Genomic DNA, 24950 nt, shown 5'->3' with positions numbered 1-24950 from the left:
TGATACAATGTGACGCTTCCAAAATAGGTGTTGGCGGAGTATTGTTTCAGGTCGATGATGATGGCGCTGAGCATCCAATCGCATTCGTGTCGAAAAAGCTGAATAATGCTCAACGCAATTACACAGTAACCGAGCTGGAATGTCTTGCAGCCATAATTAGCGTGAAGCGTTTCCGACCCTATGTCGAAGGATTACCTTTTCGGATTGTTACGGACCACTCCAGTCTCAAGTGGTTGATGACACAAAAAGACTTGAGCGGGAGGTTGGCGAGATGGTCACTCTTACTGCAAAGATACGATTTTAGAATGGAACATCGTAAGGGCACCCTGAATGTAGTACCAGACGCGCTGTCGCGTTTTGACGTTGACGAGTTAACTTTCACTACCACACCCGGAGAAATAGACTTAGTCTCTCCCGAATTTACCAGCAATGAGTATTTAGACTTAATTCGGACCGTCACCGAAAACGAGGAATCACTTCCGGATTTACGAGTGGTGGACGGTGTAATTTTCAAAAGAGTTAAGTTTCGTAAGGGGATGGAAGGGGAAGAAGACTCGCTGTGGCGTTTATGGTTGCCAAAAGGGTTGACTGAGGAAGCAGTGAGATTAGCACATGACGCTAACCGGAGTTACCATGGCGGATGGCTGAAAACCTTAGAACGTGTTAGGCAGAAGTACTTCTGGCCGCAGCAGACTAAGGACGTCAGGGACTACGTCCAGCGTTGTGACACCTGCAAAACGGTAAAACCCACCAATCAGCAGTCGAGACCACCTATAGGGAGTACCTTTGAATCCGAAAGGCCATTTCAGCGGTTGTATTGCGACTTTCTAGGGCCGTATCCGAGATCTAAGCGGCGAAATCAATTTCTTTTCATAGTGCTAGACCATTTTTCAAAATACGTTTGGCTAAAGCCCATGCAGAGAGCCACCACTGTAAACGTTATAAATTACTTCGCTTCAGAAATTTTTCCGGCTGTAGGGGTCCCTGAGTTTATTCACAGTGACAATGGTAAACAGTTCATCTCGAAGGAAATGAACCAATTTTTTGCAAACTCCGGGGTGACGCACGTGAGGACGGGGCTATATTCTCCCCAAGCGAACGCATCCGAACGCGTCAACAGAGAAATTGTTTCTAAGATTAGGATTTTCCTGAAGGATAAACCTGACCACACTAATTGGGATAAGCATATACCCGAAATTTTATCAGTTTTGAGAAGTGATTTTCATACAGCGATTCAGTGTTCTCCGTACTTTGCATTATATGGCCAAAACATGGTCCAACATGCCTCAACGTACAACATTTTAGGGAAACTCGGCAGCCTTCGAGAAGACCAGGTTACGGTAGTAAGCCGAGCTGACAAGTTGACTAATATTCGTGAGCAGATCCGCAGAAATTTAGATCAGGCCAAAGATAGGGGAGTAACCACCTATAACAAGCGCTCTAGACACGTCAACTATAAGGAAGGTCAGGAAGTTTTCCGGAGAAACTTTGCCTTAAGTAATTTTAAACAGGGCATTAATGCCAAATTCCTACCCAAATACCTGAAGTGTCGCGTGCTTCGAAAAATAGGTAACGCATTGTATGATCTCGAGGACCTAAACGGGAAATTGATAGGTCGCTTTCACGCGTCGGACATTCGCCCGCAATGAACTAGAAAACGTTTCTTTTGCCAATTTACAATTTGATTTTTTTTATACACCCACCAATTGGACCTTTTTTTTGTCTGGGCGTTTTGGCGGTCGGGGACATCTCGCCCAGTATTCTCCCCGAGCACTGACCTCATAGGTTGTTCACACGCGTACTCACCGAAGACCGTGAACACCCTGGCAGTCCACGCTTAGGTCGGACTAGCCTTTCGGAGTTTGGACGAGTTCTCCTTTACCAAAATGTCTACGAAAATTTTTTTTGTCTTGCCTTTTGTGGGGGCGATAACCACTAAAACCTTTCGGAGTTTTGACGAGTTCTCCATAACAAATGTCTAATTGCCGCAAAGCCCTTTTAAACTAGGAAACAGAATTAATTCCCAAATTTGACTTAACTTTTTTTGATGGACCCATGTTGCCCGGCTAGCTTCGTAGTAGGACTTTGAGACTCTTATCTCAGGGGTGAGTCGTGCCCCACGTTGCTTGTCATCGGAGATCCCTGGCAATAGCTTCCCACAGATGATCCGGTTCCCTGTTCGCTTCATCGTCAGGTCTTCAAAGCGAAGCAGGTTTGTTACGGTCTGCTGCTACGGTCTACGGCTACGACCCACTTGGGAGCGTGTTCACGGGAACACACCTAGCGATGTGGAAAGGGTTGCGATGAAAAATATCGAAAAAGAAGGGAACAGACAGACCGGCCATCACGAGAAGACGGAAAAAAAAAAGAAAAAAAGAAAGGAAGAAAAAACCACCACGAGTTTCCGAGGAAGAAAAAAACTTTCCTTTCCTTTTTGCTGGCGGTCTGAAGCGGTAGAGCACACAACCCTCATGACCAAAAAGTGGTCAAGTGAAAAATTACAGGATACTTAAGTGCATCCACATATAGTTGGTGGAACTGACGAGCGCGTTCTCAAAAACAGATAGTTCACCATCAAAATTTGGGCGGTTTATAGCAATCGTAAAACACTCCTCTACATATGTTCATCGTATTTTCGGAATTCCTCAAAGCCGTGCTTATATACATAGCCAAATTTTGAAAGGCTAAGGAGCTACATACGGGAAGTTTACATTTTAACGTTTTAACCCGAAAATTGTCTCCGAAATGAGTGAATTCAATTAAAAACGAAGTAAGCTAGCCGGTGGCCACGTTGAGACCGTTTTAACCTACTCTCAGGACGTGCTAAATTCCCGAACATCGTGAATACTAATAAATAGTAATTGGAAGGCATCGGCGTTGCCTTCTCCGCGTATGCGAGGAGCGCGGGAATGTTGGAATATTCCCAACGATTGCCACGTAATATACACGGTTCCTCAACTTAGCAATAGTGGTGTTGGCTTAGCGGTGTCATTTCCATCCACACCAACTGCAATAGCACCAACCATATCCAGTGACCCCGGCACCGTCATATGCCAAGACGCCAGACGTACCACTCCTAGAGTGACATATCAACAAACACAGCGCCATTCACCACAGCAACATATTAATGATACACAACAATTGCAACAATTACAATTGCAACAACAAACGCAAAACCATCATCTAAACGAGCTGAGCAAATATTGGGTGGTGTCCAATGGCCAAGCATTGCCCTATAACATTCTACCTAATGGCACGATAATCACACCTCATTAACGCCAGCCAGCAACATCTGAGCAACATACGCACACTCAGCAGCAGCAGGTTCAGCAGCAGCAACAGCAACAACAACAGTACCAACACCAACTACAACAACAACGTTTGAAACTGGGTGAGTCCGTTCCAACTCGGTGAAATTGTATTATGTATCTATGTGAAGTGATAAAATTCGTCACTTACAGATTATCGTTCCAAATTTTTGTAATTCATTCCAAGCACGCTTAATGAACCTAAAGACCCCTTTCTGTAACTCGATTCGAACGTACGGTGTATGCATTCGGACACTTTGGTGCTCTTAACTCTGTTGACCCGTCGGATAAGTGCAATGTAAAACCCGTTCTGCAATCTTGCGAATAAGAACCATTGTTCTGTAAAGCTTGTGAAAGGTCAATACAGTCAAGAAATAGAAAACCAAAATTATGAAAGTGTGAGTTCTGCAGATAATTTTATTCCAGTCGAGTTACAGAATAGTGTCACTAGTATATATATAATACCTTACATATTTGAATGTGTCACTCGGAACCATAAATTTTTTTATACTTACCTGCGAAAGCCATGTAAATGGGTAATGCATTACACATTAGCGACATAGGCCTTTCTGCGAGAGTTATAACCTAGATGCAACAGGGGTTGGGGAGCGATGTCCTTTTGAACCCGGAACAATAAACTCGTTTCAGACGTTTTTTTTTTGTATTTTCAAATAACGTCGCGAATGAACCCTTGCACAAAAAAAAAAAGGGAAGAAGAGGAAGAATTCCCCAAATTAAATGAAATACATAAAAATGAATTTAATGTAATTGCACTAGTAATTAATAACCAAAAGATATTTAGTACATTCAAAATATTTTCTACACTATATACGAAACCACTAGGCTGTAAGACATATAAGGAGTTGAATCCGAATAATTGTATGCGATGTAAATGTAATTCGGAATAAACGTAAACTCTAGCATCACATGTGAAACTTAGAAATTCTCGATAGAATCCTAAAAATTTAATGCATAAGTTATTAATTAGTATGAACTGTCAATAAATCTAAATTGTAAATGGGAATGCTGAGGTCTCCTTTCTTTTAGAGGGCACCTAAGGTATACAGGTAAGGGGCCACCGAGATTTAGGTGCGTCGGTGGCCATGGTTATTTGAGGGTGGGACAAGCACCGGGCGTCGCAACAACACCCGCGGCGCCCCCTATGTATATTCGGCCCTTTTCTTTTTTATTTTTAATTTTTCCAGCCTTTTTGTTATTGGTTGGTTTTTCAGCGTTTTTTTTTTGAATTTGATTTTCAACGTTGGTAACCGGCCATGTCCGGTTCGGTAATTTTTTTTTTGCGCCAGTTTTTTTTGAATTTTAAATTTTTGAATTTTTTTTTGAATTTAGATTTTGAATGTCAACGGTCTGTCCGTGACATCCGGTTCGGCCGGATGTTGTTTTATTTTGTATTGATAAGCGTTTTGAGTCGGTCTCTGCGCTTCTGCCAGGTTTCTTGAATTTGACAGCTGCTCGTTTTGATAGGCATAATAGGAACATTTCTCTGTTTATGGCGCAGGAACAGTAAGGTTGGCAAGGACCCGCCCCAGCCGACAATGACTAGCCACTGTGCACCAACACATCATGCCGACCGCCTTCCTTACTGATTCCATCGTAAATGCGTATCCATAACAATTTGCTAAATATTTTATTCAAACTCATTGTAGTAGATTATTGGTATTGCATTATTTACATATTTCAATATGTTTGCTTAACTAAAATAAAAATGAATATTAATATGTAGTCTGATTTTCTATAGATTCATTTAAAAGAAAAGTTGGTTTGAAACACAAATGGGCAGTTCATGGCAATATAATTTATTTATCGCGAGCAAATAAACAAGCCTTTTTTCCATTCTGTGGACATTCGCGACAGCCGTTCTCCCTGTCAACTTATTTGACATGGTAGGTATGGCAATGGAGGAATGAAAAGCATTGTAAAGGTCTACAAGTAGGAGGATATGTAGAAGCACGCACATACACAGCCACGCTCACCTGATAAAATGCTTGTTCTTGTTCGTTTTTTTGTGGATGCTATTTGGCACTGTTGTACTTCTTACGCCCAAGAAAAGTGTAGTAGCTGCTAACGAAAACTGCGTAAAATTTTTGTTCTAAAATTACAAAGAAATATCCTTATTTACTTTCAAACGAGCACTTATTTACATCTCTCTGTAAAATCCATATGTTTTGGACAATTTTAGTTAACAAATTGTGATACCTTATTACCGGGGACGATTGCTAAAACACGACCAAAACCGGCGGGAGATGTGTTAATGGACGCGTTTTTGCCTCGCTTCCAATAATTCGAATACTTTTTCACCTTTGGACTATTGATAACGGGGCAAAGCGCGTCTTTTCATTTCTCTTTCCATTTTTTGGACGGGTTATTGCAGCCTATCTCGGTTTCAAGCTGTTTTTCGCGGAGAACTTTTGAACGGGTAGAAAAACTTAGCAACCGTTTTTGTATTCTTAATACTGTAATAACTACGCGTCCTCAGATACCCCAATTCAAGACTTTTGTATAATTTTCTGTAGGACCCATATATGTGCACTACATTTTCCACGACAGCAACCCCGATAATTTTGACACTTCGTTAAGTGTCAAACGCATGTTCCACGCAGGTTCCACTGAGTTCCACAATAGTTTAACACTAACCGAAGTGTTAAATGGCAGTGCGTTGGAAAGAGAAAGGAATTGTTTCCTTCTCATACATATCATACTTGTAAACCTGTACTATGATGAAGATTCTTCACTTGTAAGCATTCACCAGAATTATTTACTATTTGTTCACACTTACAAATTTGATTTTTGCAATTCCTGAATATTATTCTGTAGTTGAACATGTCGCTCATCGGCGTTGAGTTGTGACGCAGTTACAGATGCTATCAATGTTTGAATACGACATTTCAGTTCAGATTCGCGAGTTAAAGCTTCTACTAGCTGTTGTTCTGTCAAAGCAACATGTTCTGATTCAGAATAAGATATACGATTTTCTGCGATCTTTTCACGATGAAAAAGGACACTACTAGTATCTGTACTAATTTCTAATTGTAACTGCAGCTGTAGCTGTAATTGTTGTAGCGCTTCTTCCAGAGAACTATTGCGCTCTGCAGAGAGGCGTTTTTCAATTTCTGCAGATTCAACTTTTGATTTTAAATTTATATTTTCTTCGCGTAAATTTAAGAGCTCTTGCATCATTACAGCCATTTCAATATCAAGTTGAATGCTGCTCTCTTTTTGTACCATTTCTTTTCCGCTCTCAATTGCTAAACGTGATTTTTCATAGAGATCACTAAATGGTGATTCCAAATTGACGATCGTATTTTGTACAGTCGAGCGGTGACCCTTTAGTTTCGAAACATGATTACGCAAACGGTTGTCATCTTCGGAAGTCCAAGGAGGTGAGCACAACTTGTCAGAAATACTGAATCTGTGAAATATGAGAAAGTTATAACAAAATGTTAAGGATTTCCTTTATTGCATAATTACGTTGATTGCCAAGGACCCAAACTATTCTCACAAATATTTTTCTCACTTTCTAATCGATCTAACAGATGTCTTGCCACAGTCTCAACAGCTCTTCTACTTTCTTCGGCACTGAGCGTCTTTTCCGTCATTAATGCCAACCTAAAATAAAGAAGAATAATATTGTAATGTTCTGCAAACGAATTACGGTTGTTTCTGCAAAGTATGCAAATGAACTAATCTACTCCACAACGTTTCTAACGATCACACAAGCTTATGAAATAATTTGATGAATACCGTAGGTATATGAACGTTAACTATGGCAGCAACCTTTCAAGGCATATGAGAATAAATGGCAAATTAAACGTCCTTAACCCTAACGCGATAGTTGTAACCATAACCATATCCATAACTATCTCCAATGTCATCGATTAATGGTGCCTTAACCTAAAAATCGTGAAAATTTCATAAAAATGAAGAAAACGCAAAAAATTACAAACATATTCCACAAAAAATAAGTCTCTTAGTCATAACGTATCCAAAACAATGAACAAAATCTACAAAAAGTTATTAAATTCACCAACTCAAATATTTTTAGGTTATGGATATGGCGAGAAACCCAAAAGCCAATCGTTTGGCTGTGGTATGGTTATGGCGTTAGCGTTATGGTATTGGCCCTTAAATAAAACGATTGCTGTTACACTCCATGATACAAAAGCTGATTGGCCAATGAAGTGCTGTTAGCAGTGGAAAAGGGTTTGGTCATTAAGTCCATAGTACAGGCCTACAAGTAGGATATGTATCAGCACGCACGTACACAGCCACGCTCACCTGGGCCCGTATTACGTGTTACGATCCGTGATCGAAACCCATTTTGTAAGTCACAATAGCTCTGAAAAGGTGGATTGGATTAACGCCATATTTGAACTAGCGACAAATAGTACTCGTCAGATCCATTATTTATTATAATTTTCAAAAAAGGTTTGACAGTTGCATAGTTATCGCTTGAGTGAAAATGGTTTTCAGTCAGTGATCGTAACACGTAATACGGTCCCTGATAAAATGCTTGTTCCTGTTCGTTTTTTTTTTGTGGATGCTATTGGGCACTGTTGTACTTCTTAGGTCCAAGAAAAGTGTACTAGCTGCTAACGAAAACTGCGTAAAATTTTTATCGTAAAATTACAAAGAAATATCGTTATTTACTTTCAAACGAGCTCTTAATTACATCTCTATTTAAAATCCATATGTTTTGGACAATTTTAATTAACGAATTGTGATACTTTATTACCGGGGACTATTGCTAAAACACGACCAAAACCGTCGGGGGAGGTATTAATAGACGCGTTTTTGCCTCGCTTCCAATAGTTCGAATACTTTGTCGCCTTTGGACTATTGATAACAGGACAAAACGCGTCTTTTCATTTCTCTTTCCACATTTTTGGACGGGTTATTGCAGTCGACCTCGCTTTCAAACTGTTTTTCGCAGAGAACTGTTGAACGGGTAGCACCCGTGTTTGTATTCCTAATACTGGAATAACTACGCGTCCTCAGATACCCCAATTCAAGACTTTTGTATAATTTTCTGTAGGACCCATATAGGTGCACTACATTTCCAGTGTGTTAGAGAAAGAAATTGTTTCCTTCTCATACATATCATACTTGTAAACCTGTACTATGGTTAAGCCGTCGTCTTTTTCTTGTAGCGATAAAGTTACTCCCCGTAGGTTTTAGGGAGTTTTATCGAAGTTGGTGTTTTTTTTTCGGATATAGATCCGGTGCGTTCCAGTAACAAGCACCATTAATGTACTAGCCGATCATCTCGGGAACGATTTAATATGACCACAAAGTTAATTGGTTAACTTTTGCGTATTTTCCTTATTTTCTTATATTTCGTGAATTGTCACGTATATCCTGAATTACGGCCCCTCAAACGTTCACGGAACGAAATCCGAAAAGATATCGAAATACGTGAAATTTTGAGCTTCAGAAACATGATCTTACAGGAATCTTTTAGGACTCTGATATGGAGAAAATTAGGAGCCGCATGCCAAAAGTTTATGTTTAACAAAGCAATTTTGGAACAAATTCACAACGAAAATAAGTACTGAAAATGGACTATTTATGAATCCATTTGTTGTCATAAAAGACTCTTATTTAGGCTCATATGATATATGTATGAAAAAAGGCTCATATCGGACGACTATCGCAAGAAGGGAAATACATTCATTTTGGACTCCTAATATAGCCAATAAAAAGCGAGAACGCTCCGATTTTGGACGCCTAGGGGTGTGAAAAATTACTGTCAACGTTGTACACCTTTTGTGTTAAAAAGGTGGAAACGAAGAAGGAAAAATAATTGCAAACTTTCCAATGATATGGCGAATATTAGCTGTTTCAATATTGTGGCGAATGTTGACATCACTAGGCTAGTTAATAATCACGCAACAACAAAAACAGGAAGCACCCACTCTTGTGTACAAGGCAACGAAGAGATACCTCACACATGATGTAGTCATCAGCCGAAGTTGTTACACATACACACGCATATATGTAGCTCAATTACCAAGCAGGAGATACAGCAGTTCTAGCAGGCGAAACGTTTAGACTTTAGTAGAAATGTGCGAATGAAGCAACGGAGAGCATAAAAGCAGTGCAAGCTGAGTAGTCAGTATTCAGTTTTTATTTAAGCATGCTATTGGTTGTGAAGTATAAGTGTTATTGTGAAGTATTCTCAAAGTAGTCTAATAAAGACTATTTTGCATTATTGAATATTTGAGTTATTTATTCAATAGTTTAGCGATTCGAACGTTTAGTAGAGGGTTTGGAATAAGGGGAATTCCTTAAATTCGTTACAATATGTCACTATGCCGCTAGTAATAAATGCTGGACGACAACAGCAGGGCAAGCGGATGAAAACGAAAACAGCCACACACATCCATATACATAGAAGCAACAGATAATATGAGATGCAGAGTTGTAGCGCATACTACTCACATATACATACATGGGAGGCAACAATGAATATGAGACGCAAACAGCAATAAAGATCGCATATTACTCAGGCATATAAACGCATGTACATAGAAGTCAGAAACGAGAAATTAATAATTTTTCGCAACGGCTGTTCACAAAAGGCGAGCGACACAACTGAGAGTATAAAAGCAGCGCAAGCTAAAGGATAGTCAATCAGTTTAATTTTAAAACAATGTAAGTGAAGTACGCGAGTAGTTTAATTGTGATATACTACTATCATAGTAGCGTTGTAAATAAAGAACATTTTGCTGTACTGAATATTTGAGTTATTTATTGTACAGTTCAGTTACTCGAATGATAACAGGTGCAGAAAAATCAAAAATACCTAAATTTCGCAACAATAAAAATGTAAAACAAATGTTAGGGCCTCATTTTGCCTCAGGAAGACGGCTCTAGGCGAAGCTAATTCTTACTTAATGACAACGTAAAGAGAGAAAATTATAACGAATCCTTCGCAAATAGAGAATTAATATGTCAAATTCAAACGAAAACAAAATAGGAGTGTTTGACCACAAATTCTAGAACGAGTTATCAAAATTTACTATCACAAAGAGCGAAACTTGCCAAGTTTTCAACAAACATAAATTAGCCAACATATTTCAGCAACCTACAAAAACATTAGTTGTGTTGTTTTTTACATGTATGTATATATATATGCACTTAAAATGTATATGTACTGCGAAAAGTGTAACTTTATCTACACTTATGAAATTGTTGCGCAGAAAATTAGTACCGCTAAATTTCAACGTGCATTATACTTAGTTGCAACTGAAATGTGTCTCCCCATTTTATCGCTATACTTTTCTCAACTTCTATGGCCGAAAAGGGTGTGTGTCTGTTATTCATGGCAACCGATTTAGCTATACACTATGACCAACAGAGGTGCGTGTCTCCGCTATTCAGTACAACCCGTTTTGAATCGAGTTATTACCACTGTCTTCGATAATTGCCGCTGGATGGGTCTCCTAAATATTATCTAAGAAATGTAGATGCAAAAAAATTCGGCTATTATTAAATCACTGAAACCAAATAAGCTTGGTTCTTAGACTTATTTTTTATTAAATCTCTCATAAAAAGGCCTTTATAATATTCAATTTTAAAATTGTATGGCTTTGTTGCGAAAAATGCAATCAGCTGATTTACAATTATATGTTTCCATGTTTGCTAATTTGTGCTAGAAGAAATTTACTCAGCACGAATTTGCTACTTCTCATCTTAATAAAATGTCAAAATTGGGCTCTGTCATTGGAAATTATACAATTGGTACATATTGGTTGGTAAAATTTTGTTTATACTCAGCGTGCTTTGCACCCAGAGTATATTAACTTTGATTGGATAACGGTTGGTTGTACAGGTATAAAGGAATCGAGATAGATATAGACTTCCATATATCAAAATCATCAGTATCGAAAAAAAATTTGATTGAGCCATGTCCGTCCGTCCGTCCGTCCGTTAGCACGATAACTTGAGTAAATATTGAGGTATCTTCACCCAATTTCGGTACACTAGCTTATCTGGACCCAGAATAGATTGGTATTCAAAAAGAACGAAATCGGATGATAACCACGCCCACTTTTTATATATATAAAATTTGGGAAAACAAAAAAAACCTGATTTTTAGTAAATAATACACATAGAATGTTGAAATTTGACATGTGGACTGATATTGAGACTCTTGATAAAAATTTGAAAATTTTTTTTTAAATGGGCGTGGCACCGCCCTCTTGTGATGAAATCAATTTTACAAATATTATTAATCATATATCAAAAACCGTTAAATCGTAACAAAATTCGGCAGAGGTTGCCTTTACTACAAGGAATGCTTTGAAGAAAAATTAACGAAATCGGGTAAGGACCACGCCCACTTTTATATACAAGATTTTTAAAAGGGTTGTGGACGAATACAATAAGCTATGTATATCTTTGCAAAAAAGTTATGGTCAATGGTATTTAATTTCCAAGTATATTTATAACAATAAATAGGAAAAAACTTAATTTTAAAGAAATGGGCGTGGCACCGCCCCTTTTATGACTAAGCAATTTTCTATGTTTCGGGAGCCATAACTCGAAGAAAAATTAACGGATCGTAATAAAATTGGGTACACAAATTTTCCCTATACCGTATAGCAGAAAATATTTCTAGTAAAAATGGACGGAATCGGTCGTAGACTAGAATATTAAGCTATAACTTAGCAAAAAATAGTTTTGAATAAATGATATTTCACTTATCAAGTTTTACTGTAAGAGGAATTTTTTTTAAACGGGCGGTGCCACTTGTTATGTAGAAAAGTAATTTATTCTGAAATGAAATGTACAATTGAAGCTCACGCTGAGTATATAAGGTTCGGTTGCACCCGAACTTAGACACCTTTAGTTGTTTTTTCATTGTTTGTTCTTTTTATTCGAATGTACATATGAAAATATTTGCATAGAGTGCTGACAAATGCATTTCGTGGTTGCAATACCATATTCCTTCCAAGGTTGAAAATTAAGCTTGATATTTTTCATTTAAGAGCACGCCTAGGAATTGATTTTAGCAAAAGGGAAAGAGTGCATGACGTAACTCTTCTGTTGTTGTTGTAGCGATAAGGACACGCCTCCAAGGTTGATGGTCCTTTGCCGGTTGCAGATCCAGTACGTTCCGGTACCAAGCAGCATTAAGGTACTAGCCCGACCATCTCGGCAACTATTTGGTATGACCACATCAAACCTTCTAGGCCATCCCGCCCTCCCACTCCATAGATCCATGAGGAACTTGGCGTTGCCAAAGCCTCCACTGCTAAAGAAACAGGATTCACCATGGGTAGGTGAGGTTGAAAATTGGACTGGAGAAGCTATATATTGCGCTGGCAACCCCTTGAAAGGGTTGCGCTACACAACCTTGAATCAATTTGGTATTTTAGTCGCCTCTTACGACAGGCATACCTGCCCATGGTATATTCTAAGCCCACTAACCCGCTGGGGGGAAATTACATACGGCAACATATGATATGGCAAGTATTTTCGCTTCACTTTGGAGTAAGGTAAGAAAGGTAAAAGCGCGAACTAAAACGATAGAGATCATTGCTAAGACAAAGTCATTGACACTTAAACGTTTAAACGATTTTGGAACTGACAGCAATTAGTAACGGGAATTTAAATCGTTTTTCTCCCAGTCCTTCCGGTAGAGTGGGATCCGCCCCCTTGCTCTGTTTCAAAAGTCGGCTCCCTATAGGAAATCTTCATGATTGGAACATAGTTTTTCATCCCCGGAACATGGTCGTGTATCCGCTGTGTTTTAATTCGCTGGACTATGTTGATGTCTGCATACAAATTGTAACGCTCGCCATTAAATTTTATTGGGTAATCGCCGGCGACACTCCGAGGCCAACTCATCTGATGTTGTTAGGATTCATGCTTCTGCATTTGCCGCTACGCCTTGATCAACTTGCTTATGCATACGCACGAAGGAAGTGTTTTTATATTTTGAAAGGGTTTTATTTAGCTTGACTTCACAGGCCGGCTGCACGGCCGTTGTGAACGAATTTTGTAATTAAACTTCCCGATAAGCTACAAGCATGAAACTTGGAATATAGTTCATAACCCGATGACAATGCAAAAATATGAAAAAACTCCGATAGGTGGCGCATGGATCGAAATATTTCAAAAAATCGTATTTGTGGTCCGATTTGGCTCGTATTTGGAACACATAATACATACAAGAATAGAACACGACCTATGAAAAAAAATCGCCGCTAGGTAGCCCAAGGGTCGAGATATTCAAAAAAATCGTATTTGTGGTCCGATTTGGTCCATTTTTGGAACACATAATACATACATGAATAGAAAGCGACCTATGATGTCCGATTTGGCTCATATTTGGAACAAATATTACATAAAGTCCGGTAGAAGGGACATCAAAATATTTTGGAAAGAGTCCTTGTAATAATGAGTCACTAATTGACCTAAATAGAATGAGAAATAATAGGCAATTAATGAAGACTAAAAAGTTGAAAATAAAATAATTTAAAAAAAATGTTAAATGTTAAACGGTTTTATACTTCTGTTTCCTTATCTCAGGATTTGTTACAAAGTCGCCCTATCTCACAACTAGGTGTTTGAGTTTATGCTCAGACAGGGCAGGTTTGAAACAAATTCTGATATAGTGTGTACTGCGTTCTTCATACAAATTCTGAAAAAATGATAAAAGCAATATACATAATTCTTTATCATTTCACGAAATATTAAGTAAATAAAATAATTTAAAAAAAATTTTAATTAACGGCTTGCGGCCACCATGGTGTGATGGTAGCGTGCTCCGCCTACCACACCGTATGCCCTGGGTTCACACCCCAGGCAAAGCAACATCAAAATTTTAGAAATACGGTTTTTCAATTAGAAGAAAATTTTTCTAAGCGGGGTCGCCCCTCGGCAGTGTTTGGCAAGCGCTCCGGGTGTATTTCTGCCATGAAAAGCTCTCAGTGAAAACTCGTCTGCTTTGCAGATGCCGTTCGGAGTCGGCATAAAACATTTAGGTCCCGTCCGACCAATTTGTAGGGAAAATCAAGAGCAGCACGACGCAAATTGGAAGCGAAGCTCGGCCTTAGATCTCTTCGGAGGTTATCGCGCCTTACATTTATTTATTTTTTTATAAAATAACTATATAACTAGTCATCACACTCCTCACCAATCTAGGGCGTTGAGCAGACAATTAAATAAAAACGTTGGACGCGTAAAATTCCTATTGATAGTTATACGTAAGACCAACTGAACCCTAATCAGGTTATGCTACGCCTCACATTTTTAGAAATTTCACCCGCCCAATGCTTTTATTTAATTGTCTGATCAATGCCCTAGATTGATGAGGAGTGTGATAACTAGTACCTATTACTTCATGTAAGTATTGTTTTCAATAAAACCGTTTAACTTAACATTTTTGTTAAATTATTTTATTATTGAAACTAATACGTTCTTGAAAAGTTATTTTCACATAATATTGTAAAATGTAATAATCGGTAGCAGTTTAGTTTAAAATTGAATGTGGAGTTAGAAAACATATCACTTCACAACAAAAACAACATGCATTCGAAAGTGTTGGAATTTTATTATCTTTACTTTTGTATGTCCAAGTGAAAAAATCAAGCACAGACAAGTTAATGCTTACAAATTATGCGTTTTATTCTTTTGCAGTTCAAATTGAGAATCCGAATATATATTAAAATGGATACAAAGCGAAAAAAGAACAGACAAAGTTCAGGGTTGCATGAATATGTACGTTGTACACAGAATTGTATTTCAACACGCCTCCTCAACGTTCATATGCATGCATATTAAATAAAAATATACATTCAATTAATTTAAACCTAGCATCATCATTAATTTCTCATGGCTAGGTTTAGGCAAATTCTTAGTCAAAATATCAGCAACCATGTCACTGCTACAACAATATTTGAGATCAATGTCGCCTCCTCTATAGATATCTCGTATATAATGGTATTTAATATCGATGTTTGCTTCTTGCATGGTATACGGGATTCTTCACAAGATTCATAGCACTGAGGTTATCTCCATTTACTACGATTGCCTTAGGGAACTCGAGCTTCATTTCACCAAAACTTTGTCGTAAAAATACAGCCGCCTTAACTGCAGATGTAAGAGCCATGTATTCAGCCTCAGTACTGCTGAGCGCTACCCTTGATTGTTTTTTCGACTCGTAAGAAAAAACTCCGCCAGCTAGTATAAACACATATCCCGTATATGATTTACGATCACTACCATCTCCGCCCCAATCCGCGTCTACAAAGCATTCCACATCTTTACCCGTTCGATGATATGTTAGCATTTTATCTTGCGTTGAATTTAAACATCGTAATATTCTTTTGGCTACTGCTAAATGCTCGGAATGCGGATCATTATTTCTCTGCGCCAGTTTGCAAACTGAATGCAAAATATCTGGTCGTGTGCACACAGCTAAATACATTAACGACCCTATTAAAGATTGGTACTGAACCTGGTCGACTTTCTTACAATTTTCCTTATCGCAATTCACCTGGTGCCCTGCATCCAAGGGAATAGCAATTGGTCTGCTGTCCATCATTCCAAAATCATTTAATATTTTTCTGATATTAGCCTTTTGCCCAATGGATATAGAACCTGTTTCACCATTACGATTCACTTCCATACTTAGAAAATGCTGCACTGGTCCTTTGTCGACTACCTCTACTTCCCTTGCTATACTGGCTTTGATATCATGCATTTGCTTATAGTCAGAACTAGCTATCAGCAAATCGTCAACATAGACCGCGATAATATTCATTTGCCCATTTCGGTGATTTACGTATACACATGGTTTACTTTTACATGGTTGGAAACCAATCTTCTTTAAAATTGTATCTAATTTCAAGTTCCATTGACGCCCGGACTGCTTAAGTCCATACAGGGCCTTTTTCAGTTTTAAGCAATGATTAGGGAACCGTTTATTACCGAACATTTCCGGCTGACTCATGTATATGTTATCGCCTAACTCACTATTTAAATATGCGGTGAACACATCCATTTGATGGAGATGTAATCCATATTCTGCTGCTATCGCAAAAATCATTCGTATGGTGCTATACCTAACGACGGGTGAAAATGGGGATTTAAGGGGTTGTGTAGCGCAATATATAGCTTCTCCAACCCAATTGTCAACCTCACCTTCGAGCGGCGAATCCCGTTTCACTAACAGACGAGGCTCTGGCGACCCCAAGCTCCTCATGGAACTTGGGGGTGGGGAGGGAGGGATGGCCTGAAGGTTTAATGTGGCCATATAAATCGTTCCCGAGATGGTCGGGCCAGCACCTTAATGGTTTTGTGTTACCGGAGCGTATCGGATCTGTATCCGACAAAGGACCATCACATCGATAACACTCCCCAAAGCCTTCGGGGAGTAACCTAATCGCTACAACAACAACAACAACAACACGGGTGAAAATGTTTCGTCGTAGTTCACGCCATATACCTGTGAGCACCCTTTTGCGACTAACATAGCTTTGAAACGTTCCACGTTACCATTCGTATCTCTCTTAATCGCATATACCCATTTGCACTTTACAGCCTTTTGCCCTTTAAGAAGTTCTGTAAGTTGCCACGTTTCATTTTTTAATAAAGAATTATACTCGTCTTGCATGGCCTCATACCAGTTATTAGCATATTTACTTGATAATGCTTGCTCTACAGACTCTGGTACCTTTATGTCATCGACGTTTACTAAATTTAAGTAATTACATTGCTGCCTGGACCAGGTAGACCCAGGTACCTCACTACGAACTAATCGTGGCCTGCCACGAGACTTCTTTAAACTAACATCATCTGCTGGCGCTTAGTCAGCTGACTCAAATTCATCGTCACTCTTTTCTGGTTTATTCAGCATCACTTCTCTGTTTTCGATCGGCGTTGTATCTAAATTTGTATATTTTTGTTGCACTTCGTTGTCAAAAATCTTCATATCAAATGCAATTCCTTTTTCTCGCACACTTTCTGCAACCTTAACATTCAACTGTTTATTTTGTTCAGCTGATGTCGACTCAATAAAGTAGACGTCCCTACTCACTATCAATCGCTGTGTTTGTTTGTCATATAATCTGTACGCTTTTGACGTATCGGAGTAACCAACCATGATATACTCCTTGCCTCTTGGTTTAAATTTATCTTTTTGTGTCTTATCTAACGCTATCGCGCGTGATCCAAATATACGCAAATGCCCTACTACTGGCTTATAACCATGCCACGCTTCGTATGGTGTCATATCATTCAATGTTTTTGTTGGTGCACGGTTTCTTAAATATGCCGCCGTATTAACAGCCCCGGCCAACAAAGATTCATCTACACCAGAGCTTACAATCATACACCTTGCCATCTCAATTAATGTGCAATTTAGTCTCTCCGCTACGCCGTTTTGCTGTGGTGTATAGGGAACTGTCAATTGTCGCACAATACCGTGGTCCTTAAGAAACTTATCAAACGTATTGTTTACAAATTCCGTGCCATTATCACTGCGAAGCTTTTTTATTCTTTTTTGGGTTTGGCACTCAACCATTTGCTTAAACTCCTTAAATTTATCAAATACTTCGTCTTTGCGTTGTAAAAAATATACAAATACAAATCGCGTTTTATCATCAATAAACGTTAGTACATATTTTGCATCACCAATTGATTCATGCCTCATGGGCCCACACACATCAGTGTGAATCAATTCCAAAATATCTGTTGCCCTGCTATCTGACTTACTGTATGGCCGCTGTGCACATTTAGTGGTCATGCACAAAGTACAATTTACGTCCGTTTGTATATTCACTTTCATTCCACGAACCATATTGTTGTTGCTCAGCTGACGCAAGCTAGCAAAATTCAGATGACCGTATCTTGAATGCCATTTCATTGCCTCGTCATCAGGTTTGCATGCAAAAAACAATTTCTTTTTATTGGGCTCAAAAAGAAACAGGACACATACCTTATTAGCACTCAATATCATAGCTCCGTGCTTAGTTTTAATCATTGCATTGTTTTTTGTAAATTCAACTTTATATCCACTGTTAACTGCCTTCGAAACAGATATAAAATTACATTGTAGTCCTGGTACAAACAATACTTCAACCAATGTGACGTCGAACATGTTCGTTTTTAAACGCACAACACCTTTCCTAGTCGCTACCATTTTGTTGTTGCCAGCAAGTATGATCTCTTCTTCATACTCATCGAATTCGCAGAATTTGTTGCGGTCACTGCATAAGTGGGAAGATGCGCCGCTATCGATACACCAAGCATCAGTATGTAACAGAAGTTTGTTAACCGCCGCAAATAGTCCATTGCTTTTGTTGTTGTCACCATTGTATTGTACGTGTGAGTTTTTTCGTTCTTTGCACTGAGCAGCGAAGTGGCCCTTTTTGCCACAACTGTAGCACTTCATGTTGTGTCGTTTGTTCTTGTTGTTTGATATGTTGCAAGCATCAGTTGATTTTGAATTCATAGAACTATTTCTTTTTACAGAATTTTCTCGAACCATAAACGCTTGTACGCTACTTTCGGGTTTTTCCGCACCATAAGATTTACGTCGTTCGCCTTCTTCTATCAATTTTATTTTTATTGAATTAATTTTGGGCAATTCATCGCGAGACTCCAATGCGACAATCAGATTCTCAAAAGATTTTGGCAAGCTTGCTAGTAGCATAATGACGAAAATTTCGTCTTGGAGACGTACCCCAATTTCCTCAAGCTTTTCTGCCAACGCAGTGAATTTACAGACATACTGTTGAATGCCCTCGCCATCGCTCATACGCATACCAAGGAGCTGCTTAAACAAAGTTACCTTACGTACCGGTCCTTTTGGCCTATGAATCTCACGAAGAGTATTCCATGCCTCACTTGACGCCTTGCAATTCTTCACATGAGCTATCTGCATGGTTGTTATACTCAGCATTATAGTTGCCGTCGCCTTCTCATCTTTGACTTTCCACTCCATCACTTTCTTGTCGTTTGAATCCCCATCTGGACATTTTTCTTCACCTGACGTTATTGACCATAGCTCTTGGTGTACCAACACACTTTTTAGCTGTATACTCCAGGAGTCGTAGTTGGACTCATGCAACTTCTCAATGTTAAAAAGTGATGAACTCATTTTCGCTTTTTTGCGTAAAACAATTAAACTATTTTATTTTTCACTTGAACCGCAGGAATTTGCACCTGGGCCCATAACCTGTTGGAATTTTATTATCTTACTTTTGTATGTCCAAGTGAAAAAATCAAGCACAGACAAGTTAATGCTTACAAATTATGCGGTTTATTCTTTTGCAGTTCAAATTGAGAATCCGAATATATATTAAAATGGATACAAAGCGAAAGAAGAACAGACAAAGTTCAGGGTTGCATGAATATGTACGTTGTACACAGGATTGTATTCAACAGAAAGTCAGAATTATTCAAATGTGCATTTATATATACTCGTAATACTTCATATAGCAAAACTAACCATATTGCTTGAATATGCTCTGAATTGAATGAAGGAAACTAAAAAAATGTAATATTTGCTTTTGCTTGTTTGCACACTCTGATATTTACATACATCACTTATACATACTTGCTCTCCAAAAGTGCCAGCATAACATCATAAGCTTCAATTGCACGATCGCTACAATTTACCGCTGTTTGTAATGCAATCGCATTCGATTCATATTTACCACAAAGTAAATATAAATGTTCACAATGTTCTTTACATTCGTCCAGCGTAAGCGAAAGCATTGTGTTGCGCATTTTTAAATGTTCTATTTTGCGTTGTAACCGCTGCATTTCCGTATCTATTTTTGAAACTTCGGCGAAACTTTCGGTCATACTTTTTTCGTATTGCTTGGAGTCAGTTATTAGTTGATCAATAATGGTATCATTCTGAGTAAATTCGGAAAACAAGAAAAGGAATAACTACATTCGATTTTCTTCATTTTTTTTAAATAGTTATATACATATACACTATATCGCACACTAACTACAAAAGTCATAACTTAAAAATTTTTTAAATCGGTTTTTTCCATAAACCAATTCACAGTACACATCTCTAACAGCCCCTTAAATTTCGTTGTCATTATTTTCTTCTTTAACTGGAAAATTACCGTTATGTCAGTTTTGGTGTTGATTGCATCGCTTGCGCTGTATCAACTAATGAGTACTATTTTTAGTTGTGTCAATGTGCTTAAGAACAAGTAAACAGTTTTTTTACGCATAAAGCGTATTATTTTAAATTCTGACTATCTTGTTGCAAACAAGTTTTAACTTTGTTGTGTATTAATTAAAATTGTGTCTTTTTATACGTAAAGAGTGAGTAAATTTGCTTGTATTATTATGAAATGTGCCTTTTTTGATGAAATAATTGTGAATGTACGAGTAGTACGTTTTCTTAGAAATAGTCATAATTCAAAATTGCCATATATTTTGTCCGTAAACAAATAATTACAACAAAATTTCGTAAATTCATTTTATAATGAAGGTCTCCTTCTTTGTAAAACTGGATTTCAGTATAAAATTACAGACGTTTTCACATAAACCATTTTTCTTCTCTCCTGAACATTTACATTTTTCAAGTTGTGACTCTTTTGTAGTTAGCGCGTGATATGAAAGGCCGGCAATAAAGTGTATTTACTTAGGATCACTTCAGAATTATTTCGAGACTATTTGGGGTCCAATTGGGAACCATTTCAAGAAAGTTTTGTGATTATTTTATGATCCTGTAACTGTCTTACAATTGCTCCGAATTGTTCTCAAAATAGTCCGGAAGTGTAGCCGAAAGGATGCTTCAACTGCCCCAATATTTTCCGAAATGATACCTAAATAATACCGAAGTGATCCTGAAATTGTTCCGAACTGAATGATCCGATATGTCTGCTTCTTTTAGAAAAAACAATAAGTTCGTGTTTTAAGGGGGTAGTTTTTACTGCCATTTTACTATTTTTTTATACTCAGCTGAGCAGAGCTCACAGAGTATATTAACTTCTTTCGCATAACGGTACCCCGTAACGGAATAAACTAATCGAGATAGATATAGACTTCTATATATCAAAACGCTCTCGGCGAAAAAAGAAATGCATTTATCCATGTCCGTCCGTCCGTCCGTAAACATGATAACTTGAGTAAATTGTGAGGTATCTTAATGAAATTTGGTATGTAAGTCCTTGGGCACTCGTCTCAGATCGCTATTTAAAATGAACAAAATCGGACTATAACCACGCCCACTTTTTCGAAAAACCGAAAAAGTGCGATAATTCATTACCAAAGACGGATAAAGCCATGGAACTTGGTAGGTGGATTGACCTTATGACGCAGAATACAAATCCTTGGTAAGGGTATAGTCACCATAACGATAACTGTTTTCTGTGAAAATGGGCGAAATCGGTTTAATCCACGCCGAGTTTTTTACACAGTCGACCGTATATCCTTCCGCTCGGCCGTTCACACGACAACTTGAGCAAAAATGAAAATGAAAAAGGTGCCATAATTCTATACCAAATATATACGAAAAAAGGGATGAAACATGGTGATTGGATCGGTTTTTCGACGCAAAATATGGTTATGTTAGGTTGAACTGGCCGGTCCATGAGGACCTCACATAGACTACTTGAGTCCGTAGTGTTACCAGAAGTTTGTTTTAACGACTAAACAGAAAAACCCTATCAAAAACCAGGACCTATGTTAAAAAGCAACTCCGTCCTCTTGGCAAATACTAGAAGCTTCCTAGGACTTAAGCCACTTGCTGCTTCTAGATCTAACAGCTGTATCACTCCTAATAGCTGGAGTCTTAGCCTGGCAAGTGCAGGGCACGAGCACAGAACGTGCTCGATCATTTCCTCCTCCAACCCGCACTTCCTACATCTGCTATCACTGACCAAGCCTAATTTAAAGGCATGTGACGCCAGAGAGCAGTGCCCAGTCAGAATACCCGTCATGAGTCTACAGTCCTCTCTTTTTAATGATAGAAGCAACTTTGTTAGTCTAAGGTTGTAAGACCTACACATAATCTTCGACACTTTACAGCCCCGCGCTTGAACCCACGCCTTTCCCGCTTCTAAGTCTAATTGGGACGTCTACGGAGCAAGCTTCAAGGGATGCGCCCTTTTTAGCTAGTTCGTCCGCTTTTTCATTCCCATCTATTCCCATATGCCCTGGGACCCAATATAGATGTATGCTGCTCCCTGTACCGATTCTCTCCAGAGACTGCTTACACTCTAACACGCATTTAGATGCTGTGCTGTGCGAGATTATTGCCTTAATTGCTGCTTGACTGTCAATATAAAAGTTAACACGGCTGCAGCTTAAGCTATTCTCTTCCAGGGTTTCTACTGCTTTGGTTACGGCTAATATTTCCGCTTGGAAAACGCTACAGTAATCCGGCAGCCTGTAGGATCTGCTTATTTCCGGATCAGCACACTATACCGCAGACCCTACTCCTTCCACTACTTTGGAACCATGTGTGGACACATTCATCGTCTCGTCCGCCTTTTGCGCACCCTTGCGCCAACCGTCCACCTCTATTGTGGCCTTAAGATCTCCCTCGAAGCGCAGATAGGGAATCAGGTAGTATGTTCGTCTTGTGATTGATGACGCTATACTACTATGGCCATATGGTCGGTACTCAAGCTGCCCCGAGGCACCGAGCCTGGTTGCAGTTGTTAATGCTATGTTCTTTGCTACCAGGTCTACAGGTGGAATGTGCAGAATGGCATACAGTGCAGCCGTCGATGTTGTTTTCAGGGCTCCCGTAATGCTAAGCATCGATAGTCTGCATACCCCCTCTAATTTTTTGATATATGTTGTTTTTTGTGTGGCTTTCCACCAAACAAGAACTCCATTGTATAGAATAGGGCTTACAATCGCTGTAAAAACCCAAATGACAAAGAGAGGGCGATAAGCACCACGTACACCTCAGCATTATTTTACATGCATAGAGTGCCGTTAAGGCCTTCCTAACCCTCTCCTCCACGTTGAGCTTCCATGACAGCTTACTGTCTAGGATGATTCCTAGATATTTTGCGCAAGGTTTCTCCTGTAAGGTCACCCCTCCTAGTTTAGGCCTGGTCCAATTTGGGACCTTGTACCTCTTTGTAAACAAGACCATATCCGTCTTCTTCGCATGGACTTTCAATCCGACATTAGATGCCCAGGTATGAATATCCCGAAGCGCCCGATCCATCAATGAACTAATCGTTGGAAGGCACTTTCCACTTATGACAATTGCAACGTCATCTGCGTAAGCCTTAAGTTTTACGGGTTCCTCATCGAATCGCCTGAGCAGTTGGTTGATGACCAGCGTCCACAGCAGAGGTGACAGCACCCCTCCCTGAGGCGTGCCCCTGTCCACTGATTGCGTGGCCTCGTACAATCCCCATTGTTATGTAATCTTCCTGCTATTTAACATGCAGCCGATCCATCTGGTTAAGGCTGGATGTACTTTAATGTAATTAAGACCATCCATAATCGCCCATTTAGAAACATTATTGAAAGCCCCGGCAATGTCCAAGAAGGCTCCTAAAGCATACTCCTTATATTCCAGGGATTTCTCTATGCTAATTACCACCCTATGCAATGCGGTGTCTACCAACTTTCCTTTGGTGTATGCATGATGTGTTGTGGAGAGCAGCTTTTCATCCACGTTGGACTTTATGTACACATCTATCAGCCTCTCAAAGGTTTTGAGCAGAAATGATGTTAAGCTAATGGGTCTATAGTCTTTGGGATACACGTGACCGATCTTCCCCGCCTTTGGTAGGAAAGCCACACGAGCAGTTCTCCAAGAGTGCGGTACATGATTCAGCCTTATGCACCCATCGAAGATTATTTTAAGCCATTCCAAGACCGCCCTACTTGAGACTTGTAGCATGGCCGGGAATATACCATCTGGGCCCGTCAATTTAAACTTAGAAAACGTCTTCACTGCCCATTCGATCTTGGAATCGGTCACCAAGCCCGGCACTACACGCTCCGTGATCGAAGTGTGAGTGATGTCTGCTGGCTCTTCTAAACCGTCTCCCGATGGGAAATGTGTGTCGAGAAGCACCTCAAGGGATTCCTCACTATTACGTGACCATTCCCCGTTTTCTTTCTTTATTAGTCCCTGGACTATGTTTCCCCTTGCTAGGACTTTTTTCAACCGTGCTGTTTCGCTCGAGCACTCTATGTCCGTACAGAAACTTTTCTATGAGATTCTCTCGCCCTGGAAATTTCACGCTTGTAGATCCTCAGGAGATCCCTATACTCGTCCCGACACGCTTCGCTTTCCGAGGTCTTTGCGAGCTTAAACATTTCTTTTACCTGTCTCTTTAGAAGACTCAGCTCATTGCTCCACCATGGCGGTTTTGCTTTTCCCCTGAATCTTCTTAGAGGGCAAGCTTTGTTATACGCAGTCAGAAGCGTCCTTGTTAGGAATTCATTCGACTCCTCTATTTCCTCCACATTGGCAACCTCTTTGGGTTGTCCCAGTTTTGTGTCTACCTGTTTCTGGAATTTAGTCCAGTTCGTTGACCTAGGGTTTCTAAAGGTTCCTCCCTTCTCTACCCTCTTTAGGGGGATGCTGAAGCTGATATACGCATGGTCGGAGAAGGATGGTCTATCAAGAACCATCCAATCATACCTTGATATATCACGCTC

General features: G+C 39.3%; 1 protein-coding gene across 3 annotated transcripts in view; it reads right to left on the bottom strand.

The window, feature by feature from the left end:
- Positions 1–24950, bottom strand: part of LOC137237967 (colorectal mutant cancer protein) — a 64111-nt gene that overhangs the window by 11651 nt on the left and 27510 nt on the right. For 2 of the 3 annotated variants that reach the window (XM_067762428.1, XM_067762429.1), the window contains exons 6-8: positions 19900–20204; positions 6798–6935; positions 6106–6738 (exon numbers count right to left, since the gene is read on the bottom strand). In XM_067762428.1, the coding sequence (XP_067618529.1) occupies positions 6106–6738; positions 6798–6935; positions 19900–20204 (1076 nt within the window). Of the gene's footprint in view, positions 1–4942; positions 6042–6105; positions 6739–6797; positions 6936–19899; positions 20205–24950 lie in introns of those variants that run through there. The other variant, XM_067762430.1, reaches the window with a different exon arrangement.

Source organism: Eurosta solidaginis, chromosome 1 (genome assembly GCF_040869045.1).
Source record: "Eurosta solidaginis isolate ZX-2024a chromosome 1, ASM4086904v1, whole genome shotgun sequence".
Classification (NCBI taxonomy): domain Eukaryota; kingdom Metazoa; phylum Arthropoda; class Insecta; order Diptera; family Tephritidae; genus Eurosta; species Eurosta solidaginis.
This window is presented reverse-complemented; position numbering and strand designations above follow the sequence as displayed.